Source organism: Chanodichthys erythropterus, chromosome 11 (assembly GCF_024489055.1).
Source record: "Chanodichthys erythropterus isolate Z2021 chromosome 11, ASM2448905v1, whole genome shotgun sequence".
In the NCBI taxonomy this organism is placed as follows: Eukaryota; Metazoa; Chordata; class Actinopteri; order Cypriniformes; family Xenocyprididae; genus Chanodichthys; species Chanodichthys erythropterus.
Genome location: NC_090231.1, coordinates 52,592,330 through 52,605,117, shown reverse-complemented (window position 1 = coordinate 52,605,117; position 12,788 = coordinate 52,592,330). Strand labels below are relative to the sequence as shown.

The 12,788-nt window shown below is 35.7% G+C and overlaps 1 protein-coding gene across 2 annotated transcripts in view; it reads right to left on the bottom strand.

Annotated features, from left to right (window-relative positions):
- Nucleotides 1-12,788, bottom strand: part of tspan5a (tetraspanin 5a) — a 29,084-nt gene that overhangs the window by 4,906 nt on the left and 11,390 nt on the right. The window contains exons 4-9 of one of the 2 annotated variants that reach the window (XM_067400017.1): nucleotides 11,622-11,792; nucleotides 9,577-9,702; nucleotides 6,051-6,098; nucleotides 3,867-3,983; nucleotides 3,725-3,786; nucleotides 1,480-1,772 (exon numbers count right to left, since the gene is read on the bottom strand). In XM_067400017.1, coding sequence (XP_067256118.1) covers nucleotides 1,700-1,772; nucleotides 3,725-3,786; nucleotides 3,867-3,983; nucleotides 6,051-6,098; nucleotides 9,577-9,702; nucleotides 11,622-11,792 — 597 coding nt within the window. In that variant the 3' untranslated portion in view covers nucleotides 1,480-1,699. Of the gene's footprint in view, nucleotides 1-1,479; nucleotides 1,773-3,724; nucleotides 3,787-3,866; nucleotides 3,984-6,050; nucleotides 6,099-9,576; nucleotides 9,703-11,621; nucleotides 11,793-12,788 lie in introns of those variants that run through there. The other variant, XM_067400018.1, reaches the window with a different exon arrangement.

The following is a 12,788-nucleotide window of genomic DNA, read 5'->3' as shown; positions in this document are numbered from 1 at the left end:
GTCGGGATCATTAATATGTACGCCCCCAATATTTGCATATGCCAGCTCATGTTCAATGCATTACACAAGGGCAGCCAGTATTAACGTCTGGATCTGTGCACAGCTGAATCATCAGACTAGGTAAGCAAGCAAGAACAATAGCAAAAAATGGCAGATGGAGCAATAATAATTGACATGATTCATGATAACATGATATTTTTAGTGATATTTGTAAATTGTCTTTCTAAATGTTCCGTTATCATGTTGCTAATGTACTGTTAAACGGTTAAAGTTACCATCGTTTCTTACTGTATTCACAGAGACAAGAGCCGTCGCTATTTTCATTATTAAACACTTGAAGTCTGTATAATGCATAAACACAATTTCATTCTTTATAAATCTCTCCAACAGTGTAGCATTAGCCGTTAGCCACGGATCACAGCCTCAAACTCATTCAGAATCAAATGTAAACATCAAAATAAACACTGTACTTATGCGAGTAGACATGCTGCATGATGAACACTTTGTAAAGATCCATTTTGAGGGTTATATTAGCTGTGTAAACTTTTATTATGTTGTTTAAGGCAAGCGCGAGCTCTTGGGGCGTGGAGCACCAGATTTAAAGGGGCCACACACCCTGAATCGGCACATTTATAATGATGCCCCAAAATAGGCATAAAAAAATTAATAAAAAAAAAAAAACTATGGGGTATTTTGAGCTGAAACTTCAGACACATTCAGGGGACACCTTAGACTTTTATTACATCTTTTAAAAACATGTTCTTCGGCACCTTTAAAGAGATACTGACATTGTTTTTCATGTTTAATACTGTAAAGCTGCTGCTAACTTTTAAAAAAATCCATTGTATAAAGTGCTATATAAATAAACGTGACGTGACTTTAATGGAGTGCCAAATTGCAGAGCTGGTTCAAACATATCCACATCGCTATGATCAGATGCTTTCTTAACTGCTGTTTTCTCACCGCGGTCATTATTTTGTTATTTGTTATTGAAAGGAAAGCGCACAGCACGTAACATATTCATCTAAACGGCGTTCTCAGCAGAGTGGACGGCGTCTGCATGTTCGCTTACAGTATACAGCTGCTCAAAAGTGAAGAAAAAAAAAGAACTTTGCCATAGGGCTGCAACGATTAATCGCGATTAATCGTTTGCAAAATAAAAGTCTGTGTTTACGTAATATATATGTATGTGTTCTGTGTATAATAATTATGTATATATAAATACACACACATACAGGTATAAAGTTTAGAAATATATGCATGTATTATAAATATATATATTTATATATATTTTATATTACATATAAACATACATATTTTATATATAAATATAACATTTTTCTTAAATATATACATGAATGTGTGTGTATTTATATATAAATAATTATTATACACAGAACACACACATATATATTACGTAAACACAGACTTTTATTTTGCAAACGATTAATCGCGATTAATCGTTGCAGCCCTACTTTGCCGTGAGTATATGGGGGCCTTTAAGCATGTGAAAGTGTAACTTGTATGATGTTAGTGAATGCCTGAACCTTTGATGAATGATGACTGTCGTGGGAGTAAGAACATTCACAAAGCCCCCAAAGGAGGAAAAACAGAGAGGTGATAATCTAGGAGAACACAGAGACAACACAAGCAGGCATGATTCACACCCACCAGACGAACGCGCACATGTGCGCCTCCCTCAGGAGTACGCCGAGGCTTTCTTGCTGGAGTGGGACGGGGGGCGGCGGACGACGTAAGAGGGGGGCGGCACCCTGATGAAGGCATGGGGGAGGAGAAGTGAAGTTGTGAGGTGAGTTGGCGTGATTATGACAGTGTGGGAGATAGAGGACGGAGGACAGTGAGTGGAGGGGTGCTGTGTGTGTCGTGAGTTCAAATAAGAGTAAAATCACATTTCCATCACCTTAAGCGAGAATAACTCTGGCCTCTACGGAGCCCCTAAAGGGACATGGTGAAGAAAAAAATATGAGAGAGAGAAAAAAAATATGATTTTGCGTTCTCTCGCAAATGTTTTGCGAACTTTGCGTTCCCTCAAAAAAATTTTTTTTCCTTCACCATGTCCCTTTAGGGGCTCCGTAGACCTTAAAAGCCAATGGTACACTACAGGTGAAAGGTCTGGAAGAATAATTAAGGTTTTTTTTATGTTTCTGAAAGAAGACTCTTATGCTCACCAAGACTGTATTTATTTGATTAAAAATACAGTAATATTGTGATATATTATTACAATTTTAAAAGAACAGTTTTCTATTGTAAAACTTATTCCTGTAATTTATATTTGTAAAATATGTTTGTAATTTATTCCTGTAATCAGAGCTGAATTTTCAGCATCATTACCGCAGTCTTCAGTGTCACATGATCCTTCAGAAATCATTCTAATATGCAGATTTGCTCAGGAAACGTTTCTTATTATTGAAAATAGTTGGGGCAAGATTAAAAAAAAAAGAAATTAATACTTTTATTCAGAAGGGCACATTAAATTGATCAAACATTTATAATGTTACAAAAGATTTTTATTTCAAATAAATGCGGTTCTTTTGAATATTCTATTACACAAAAAATGCTGGGTTAAAAACAACCCAAGTTGGGTTAAAAATGGACAAACCCAGCGATTGGGTTGTTTTGACCCAGCTGTTGGGTTGAATCTTAAACCCAACCTGCTGGGTAGATTTATTTAACTCAACTAATGTTTAAAAATTACTTTATTGATCACTTAAAATGAACCCAAAATTGGTTGGAAATTAACATTTATTAATGTTTAATTAATAATAATTAAATAATAAACATGTATTAAATTGCTTTTTAATGAATGTTCACCTTTTGATATTATTGTTGCCTCTAGTAATTATGTGTCTGATTTTTAATTACCAACATATTTTGGGCTCATTTTAGGCCAGCCATATAGTCATTTTTTAACAATAGTTGAGTTAAATAAAACTACCCAGCAGGTTGGGTCAAACATTTAACCCAACCACTGGGTTTGTCCATATTTAACCCAACTTGGGTTGTTTTTAACCCAGCATTTTTTTTTAGAATGTAATCAAAGAAAAAATGTATCAGAAATTCAATGTTTCAACATTGATAATAATATTAAGAAATGTTACTTGAGCAAATCTGTATATTAGAATGATTTCTGAAGGATCATGTGACACTGAAGACTGGAGTAATGATGCTGAAAATTCAGGAATAAAATACATTTTAAAATATATTCAAATAGAAAACAGTTCTTTAAAATTGTAATAATGTTTCATAATATTACTGTTTTTACTGTATTTTTAATGAAATAAATGCAGCCCTGTCGAGCAAAAGAGACTTCTTTCAAAAAAAAAAAAAAATAGTAATGACTCCAAACTTATAATCAATACTGTAAATGATTATAATTAATCTTAATATTAGGTATTAAAGCTGTATTTTTCCAATCAAGTGATCTGTCAAGAAAGTTGAGCATCTTTTTTTTTTATTCCTGTTTTGTCCACATGGTGGCAGTTCTCAAAGCAAAAACTGTGAACTAAGAAAGTTGTTCTGAGGTTTTGATGAGACTCCAGAAACACGGTGAGCCATTAACTGTATTAAAGCAGGAAGTCATTCATGCGCATTATGAATCCAGACATCAAAGCACTGGGGTGAAAGATAAAAGCTGCTGCTGCAATGTGCAAAACTAGAGCATGAAGAGACAACATGTCATGAGTTTGCATCTGTGTGTTCTTACCAGCTGGCTCTCACAGCTTCAATATCGCTGACTAAATTCTGCGCAAGGCATATTCCAAATATCTGCGGAAAACAGAGAGAGAAACGGAATGAAGTAACAAAAGGCAGATGCAGTCAGTAATTGCAGATGAAGTCGTTCTCACCTGCAGCAGAGCGACTCCTATGAAGATCCCAGCCACTATTGTCAGGTTGTCCTGTAGCCATTTCTCAAACTGCGGCACACAGCCTTTGACATGAATGTATGTCTTCTGTTCTGCATCCTAATGAGTAATGAGGAACACATGAAATCAGGTTCAAAACATTCCTCTTTCTTTCTATGCACAGGAACAGACTAAAGTTTGGACACACTTGAATTTATGTTTCTCATGTCATCTTACAGACCCTTCATAAAGGCTTAATCTTATGTTGTGGTTATTTTTCACTGTATTTTATTTTTTTTTCAGTATATTTAAGATATATATATATATATATATATATATATATATATATATATATATATATATATATATATATATACACACACATGTATTTTTCTTCTCCTTTTTAAATTATAACGTATTAATTAAAATATTAACCCCTTAACTGTCACCATACCACTTGCCACCGACGCTTGTCCTTTTTTTTGCACCACATATTTTAGTAATCATCAAAAATTAGGTATCATTCGAAAGCTTAAAAACGCAGCATTTATCCTTTGAAAATAGTTGTGGACATCGATACACATAAACGGTATTTGAAATCATTTTACGGGGCTCCTCCTGCTAGTGGGCATTGTCATGTTTCATTGTCAACATATCATCGGAAAGGTCTGAATCTCAAGTTGATTTGTGATAGAAGTGATATTTGGACAGAAATGTATTCATTTGTTACAGGAAAATGCATCAAAAAAATTTCAATGGAATGTGGATGACACCTGGTGGCTTTTTTTGAAACAACACCTAAACAAAATCTCATGGGAACTTTAATTTTTGTGATATCAACTTCAAATTTGGAACACAACTTGGTTAGACATATGGCTTTGATTTGATATCAATTTTAGAGTTAAAATGTATTTGTAAAGTATATATAAAATAAAAATTTTAGTACAGTACATTTGATTTACAGTAAATTTAAACTTCCATAACTTTTGCATACTTTTATTTTTCACTTCAGCAACAATCTGCTGAGTGTCTTCTTTAAAACAAGACCAAACTTAGGTTTATATTCCAAAGCATTCTTGAATTACAACGATTTAAGTTTGGATAGTGCATTTTCACATCTATGCTCAAAGGGTGGGGGGTGGGGGGGTAGAGTTAATCAATTATATTATTAAAGGCACAGTAAGTGTCGCTGCTAGAGGTCGCTTATTTAAAACAAAGGCATAGCTTGATGACACTGTGAATGAGCGTGGAATGGGAGTTGCATCTTCACAGCTGAAGGAAAGCAATCCGACGGGAATAGTGACTAATGACACGGTCCGTGTCCTGGTTAAAATTGCTGATTTCTCTGGATTTAAACATTCTTGGAAACATTTGGGATAATGTAAGTACACAAGTCAACAAAATATATAACATTGTTCTAGTGGTTTTTGGATATTTTAATCTAAAAATCGTACATATTGTGCCTTTAAAGGAACACTCCACTTTTTTTGAAAATAGGCTCATTTTCCAACTCCCCTAGAGATAAACAGTTGAGTTTTACCGCGCGATGCTAACGGTCTAATCAGATTCAATGAACTATGCTAAGCTATGCTAAAAGTGGTATCGCCAGAACCGGAGATCGGCTGAATGGATTCGAAAACGGTAAAACTCAACTGTTTAACTCTAGGGGAGTTGGAAAATGAGCCTATTTTCAATAAAAGTGGAGTGTTCCTTTAACAATTTGCAAATAAATGCAGATATGTGTGATATCATGATGCAGATATGTGAACTGATATCATGTATGATATCAGTTCACCCAAAAATCATCATTTACTCCCCCTCAAGTAGTTCCAGAGACAGTGGCAAGGAAATTAAAACAAAGAATATGTTGCCATATGGCAACACCATGCGATAGAGGGTTAACTTAAAAAAAAAAACTATGCAAATAACTTTATTTCTGTTTTGTTTTACTATGCTTGTGTACGGTATTTTGCTATTGTGTATGAAATTAATAACAGCTTCATTCTTTTGTATTCATACATACAGTATAGGTCAGCCAAACCAGCCTTCATTTTTAGAGTCATGCCGTTCGACTCATTGACTGAAGTGAAGAGCAGAAGGCAGGGGAAACAGTGCCAGAGTCTGACACCTTCATTTGGCGTCAAACTGATGCAGTGTATGAAAAATAAAACTGAGACTAATACTCACCGATTTTGCCCGAACATCATACCCACACTGTGTGTTGATAACATCCTCCTGCAAAACAAGTAATTCATGTGGAATTAATGGAGGACAGCTGAAACAAGTATGTTGACAGTCAGAAGAATTCCAGTGTGGGTGGAGTGAAGAGATAAGACTGGAAATAGCTAATTTTGAGTTAGTTCATCATTTTTTTTTAAATAAAACTTCCTCCAAACAAACTAGCATAGGATGTGAACCCTCCAAATCTTCATGACTCGTTTCACCTTAAATAGTTGTTCCTGTTTGAAATCAGTTCTGCTTTTTTCATTTGTCCAGACATTCTTGAAATGAACAAACTCTTTATTTTAGTAAAGTTATAGTAGTTATATTACTCACTATTTGCTTTTCTTATTATAACTTAATGTCAATGAACCACATTACCGCCTGGAGTTTTCCTTCATGCTGAAGTAATGAATCGCTGCTTTCATAGAAGGGCTCATAAATGAATCATTTAATGTCAACAATGATTATTTGTTATGAGTTAATAGCTCATAACAGGCCATAATTCCATCCTCTTTGCCATAGATGTTGTGCTCCCGGTGCATGTTTATTGTCTGTGAAATGTTATTTTTACTCTGTTCACGTAGACCAAATCCTGTTTTATACTCTCCATTTGTTTTGTTCTGTCATGTATTGTTTGCCCTTTCCCCTCAAGCTTTTATTCTCTCTTAAATCAGGAAAATAGTGGCATGCAAATTGTGCTTGGAAAAGAACTGCATCCTTTGTATCTCAGTGGCAAAAGTTTCTCAGTTGCATCATATTTAAAGTGCCCTTTTATGCTTTGTTAGACATTACCTTTCATCTACTGTTATGTAGCTGTTTGTGAATGTAACAAATTTGCATAATACCAGCCTATGGTTATCGTTGGCTGCCCGCAAACAACGTCTACAATTCCGGAAATGTTGAGACGTTTTTTTTTAAATTTGAATAAAATGAAAACTAAAAGACTTTCAAATCACATGAGCCAATATTTTATTCACAATAGAACATAGATAACATAACAAATGTTTGAACTGAGAAATTTTACAATTTTATGCACAAAATTAGCTCTTTTTTTAATTTGATGCCTGCGACAGTTCTCAAAATAGTTGGGTCGGGGGCATGTTTACCATGGTGTAGCATCTCCTCTTTTTTTTAAAACAGTGTGAAGACATCTGGGCATCAAGGTTATGAGTTTCTGGAGTTTAGGTGATGAAATATGGTCCCATTCTTGCCTGATGTAGGTTTGCAGCTACTGAAGAGTTTGTGGTCGTCTTGAATGTATTTTTCTCTATAGGTGAAAGACCTGGACTGCAGGCAGGCCAATTCAGCACCCGGACTCTTCTATGATGAAGCCATGCTGTTGTAATAGCTGCAGTATGTGGTTTTGCATTGTTTTGCTGAAATACACAAGGCCTATGTTGCTCTATATGTTGCTATAATACCTTTATATACCTTTCAGCATTCATAGTGCCTTCCAAAACATGCAAGCTGCCCATACCGTATGCACTTATGCACCCCCATACCATCAGAGATGCTGGCTTTTGAACTGAATGCTGATGACACGCTGGAAGGTCTTCTTCCTTTAGCCCAGAGGACACTGCGTCTGTGATTTCCAACAAGAATGTCAAATTTGGACTCATCTGACCATAGAACACTTTTCCACTCTGAAACAGTCCATTTTAAATGAGCCTTGGCCCACAGGACACAACGGCGCTTCAGCACCATGTTCACATATGGCTTCCTTTTTGCATGATAGAGCTTTAGTTGGCATCTGCAGATGGCACGGCGGACTGTTTACAGACAGTGGTTTCTGGAAGTATTCCTGGGCCCATTTAGTAATGTCATTGACACAATCATGCCGATGAGTGATGCAGTGTTGTCTGAGGGCCTGAAGACCACGGGCATCCAATAAAGGTCTTCGGCCTTGTCCCCTATGCACAGAGATTCCTCCAATTTCTCTGAATCTTTTGATGATGTTATGCACTGTAGATGATGAGATTTGCAAAGCCTTTGCAATATGACGTTGAGGAACATTGTATTCCACAATCTTTTTATGCATTCATTTGCAGATTGGAGAGCCTCTGCCCATCTTTACTTCTGAGAGACTCTGCCTCACTAAGACATCCCTTTTATAGCTAATCATGTTACAGTCCTGATATCAATTAACTAAATTAGTTGCTAGATGTTCTCCCAGCTGAATCTTTTCAAAATTTCTTGCTTTTTCTGCCATTTGTAAACTTGCAAACATTGAGACCTGTAGCAGGCATCAAATTTGAAATTAGCTCATTTAGTCGATAAAAGTGTTAAATTTATTGTTTAAACATTTGTTATGGTATCTATATTGGCTTGTGTGATTTGAAAGTCTCTTAGTTTTTATTTTCAAATTAAAAAAAAAAAAAATGTTCCGGAATTTCCGGAATTCAGGTTGTACTTTGACCCGCCCTCAAAAACTGTAGTTGTAGCTGAGGCCTGGAAAAATTTGTTTCGTGTTGTCAACATGTCAAGAAGACGCTGTTTTCTGTGCTGTGAGAGCAAATCCACTTTGCATGCACTTCAAAAGAGTGAAGACTCGCACTTGAATTGATAGGTAAAACTGACGTTATTTCTACTGTTAGAATCACTGTGTATCAAGCGATGAGGAATATCCAGATCTGAAATTCAGATATGGTAATGGCCATTTTGTTTCCGACATGCGCTGTAAGCAGTTGACCAATCACAACAGACTGGGCCATTTGACCAATCAGAGCAGAGTAGGCTCTAGGAAAGGAGGGGTTTAGAGAGACCAAATCATTTAGGCTACGTTCACACTGTCAGTTCAAATCCGATTATTTGTGTATCTGATTGGAATATGATCTAAAATTATTGACTGTCCACATTGTGTATTGCAAATGTTCAGATCCGATTTGTGTGTCTCGTGGTGCTCTTTTTCGTTTACCGGAATATCTGCACTGATTTCTATGGCAATGACATTCTGTTGGTAGGTATACATTTTCTGCTTGTTTGGCACTTTGCGACTTTCAGCATGTTTCCAACAACATAACAAAAGTGTGACGTTTATATTTTACGTGGTGTCACATAAACCACTCGAAATCCGATCAGAGCAGTCAGACTGAAAGTGATTTCCAGAAATGCGATTTGAATAGGATTTCAATCCACATATAAATGCGGTTTGAAACTAATTTGTAAAAGATTTTTATGTGATTTTTTGCATTTTACACTTGCTAAACCTGTTCGGATTTCAATCGGATAAATTGGATCTGGACTGACAGTCTGAACGTAGCCAAAGTAAACAGTTTCAGACACTTTGAGAAAAGAGGTGATGCTGCAAACAAACTGTATATTATGAGAAAATGTAAGTGTTTTTTGATCTTGGATGCATGTAAACTTATTGAAGGAGAGCTCCAAAACAAAATTAAGAACCTCTAAAATAGCATAATCTAAAAATTAAATTAAGTTACAAATCACACAAAGTTTCTATACATTCCAGTTTCCATATGAATTAATCTCTTACCGCTGGGTCTTTGGTGCAACAAGAGAAGGGCACGCCACATTTTTCTCGGCTGGGGTTGCTGTCTGTGCAATTGAAGTAGATGTTAAGGTTCCAGTCATCTGCTCCAAACGCCCCACAACATTCCCACTAAAGAAACAAAAATATGTTATAAAATTAGGATAACATTGCAATAATTTGGAATATTAGACATCTCTTTTAGGAAGTACATTGAAAGTACAAATGCATTCAATGCATTAGACTGTATCTGTTTAATACACATCAATGTCACAGATGTGGAATAAGGCGGCTGCTCTTTAAAGAAAGAAAGCCGCAATCCCCCCATGTTCTCCCATTATACTAGTATTTGATGTTGACATGCAGTGCTTTGCTGGGTCTGTCTTCTTTATCATGCAAGGTCAACAAGGAAATAACATGACAGCATCTGCCTGACTCTGATATCTAATTAAATCTGTCCTGAGGAAAGTCATGTGCTGGAAACAGATCTGCTGTGCAGAGCATAAAGCTGGAATAAAAAAAAAAAATATAAGCTGCAGTTTTTTCTCAGGAAACAAGTGTGACCTACTACTTATATTATTAACAGGAAACTGAACTTTGCCACATTTGTCACTTGTTGATTATATGAAAAATGTCACTCTATTAACCAAGTGATGCAGAAGAATGTTTAACATAAAACAATATCTCTGCACATTTTTCACCAGAATATCAGTCAACTGGCATAGCCCACCATTATATTTGAATACTTTATACAGATCATAGATGAATATTACCTAGTGTGAGTGACATCACACATTTTTTTTTCACCACAATCGTTTTTGAACAAAAATTGTACGTGACACAAACCAAAGAATATTGACTAAAATAATGGTGTGTTTTCACTTTTCAACTTTATATGCTAATACTGATGTTTCCACAGTAATATGTGGAAGTAATATACTTTTTCAATGAATTGGTCTAATGAAAGATTCAGTGACTCACTCATAAAACATTCCCTTGCTTATTGAATGAATCAGCCGTTTTGAACAAATCAGTTGAGTTAATTATTCAATGATTTACTCATTAAGATGATGACTTGCCGCCACCTACTGGTGGATATAAAATATTATTAATAAAACATCTTATAGCATTATGCAACTGTGTAAATGCATTTATGCACCTCTGAGCCACATGAGCCCTGTATAAATCATCTACATGCCACATAAAATGCAGCTTATGTGCTGCCTTTGCAATGCAAAGATGGATTTTGTTTATATTGATTTCATTTGATTGGTTACAGCACTTCAAATTCTTACGTAAATGTAATAAATACATTCAATTAGAATAACAAGACACTACAGCCATTTCTCCACCATTGTGCCAATCCATTCTCTTTGCTTAACCGTTCCAACTGGAAGCCGGGTAACAGATAAGGACCAATCCTGAGTTGCGACATCATTACACACATTCTACCAGCATGGTTCAATGAGGTTAGCTAATGGTCTGCAATCGTGCCATCATTCCTTACCTTATCATTCTTAGAACCGACAGCCCCGAAAGCGGCTTATGTCTATATATAGCGTCTGTAGATATATTTAATGACCACTAATCTACTTCATGCCTGATGTATTAAAAATAATTCTTAAAGTTCAATAGTAATCTTCTAAAATGAAATACTTAAAAAAACACTTTCAGGCCCAAATGGCACATAATAATGACCCATTAAACTTCTAAATTTCTAAAAAAATGTATAGCTTCAATAACCTCAAAATAAAAAAAAAATCCGAGCTGATGACTTGCTATTGTAAGTCAAAGAAATGTGAGCAGACAGGAATCTCTGTGAGTGCTCTGACAGTGGATAAGGAATCATCAAGTCATGCTGTTTCTATGGGAACTGCTTGTGTGCACTTCTGTGATGATATGGCACAGATAAACTGATAGTTTGCTCTTTTTTCTCCTGTGAACACACAGCTACACACTTGTCATTTCTCTTTCATCTCGTTTATGCCTTTCCTCATTTTCACTTCCTAGTGTATTTTCTGCACTCTCTGTGCTCTGGGCTTGAGTCTTACATATTCCTGAGTGAAGTCGATAAGGTTCTGCAAATCAATGTCATCTCTGTAGGCTCGTATGTTGTTGTTGATGAAAAAGTTGAGCTGATCTTTAATCCAGTCTTTGAAGACAAAGGCCAGGACACCGGCAGTCAGCTCCAGGAAGAAGATTATTCCCAGAAACACAGAAAACTGGGAGAGGAGAAAGACAAAAATACACTACAAATTAACAAAGACCAATAAATACTGTCACAAACGTATAGCTTATAGTTTATGCATTAACTAAAGTAAACTTCGCACCTCCCTGAGCAGGCTAAGGTCGTGAGGTTTACACTCACAGCTCTCACTAGCTTGCCTCCATTACACTCATCCCCTAAACCTCACTCCCATCCGGGTCACGGCACCAAATGTAACTGGTTCTATGCGACCTGCTCCAAATGGGATTCAAACCACGTTTCTGGCATTGGAGGTGGGCATGCTAACAAGGATACTAAAGAATGTCACCCCTAGCATCAGTTGCTAGTGTTAGGGAGTTAGGTTTACATGTACAGCTCTTGCCTCCTTTACATATTAATTAAAGTCAACTAATAGGACCTTTTTATAAGGTTACCAAAAATTCTAGGTGCTTTATTACAAAAAATGCCAGACCTCAGTGAGCTCAAATTATAATAGTGTAAATTAAGTAAATGCATTTATTTATTTTTATTTTTTTAACTAATTATTGTTACTAAAATGCATTGACAGTAGTTTTGTTTTTGTGATTTGGGTCAACAAATAAATAAATAAAGTGCAATTATTGATCCACGTTAGTAGACATGTATGGTTCATGTAAAGTAAAACAAAGATTGGTGTAAGATAAGTGAACAATGTACTGTTTGTTATGAACATTGTTCTCCTACAGTATGCATGGTTCAATATATGTTTGACATCCAGTTTTCAACATTTGTAAGCACAGAAGTAATGAATCCCATTCTACATTTGTTGCATTTACAAGTGACAAATAAAATATCAAAATATATTCTATTTTAGTATTTTCCAATTCCCTAAAATGCTTGTATGTACCCATGACCCAAAGCATGAAATAACAATTGCCCAAATACCCATGCATTTAAGTGTTAAAGAGGCACTAAAAACAGTTTTGCATGATGCTACACCTACTCCTAAAAAGAATCAAAACTTGGAAAACGT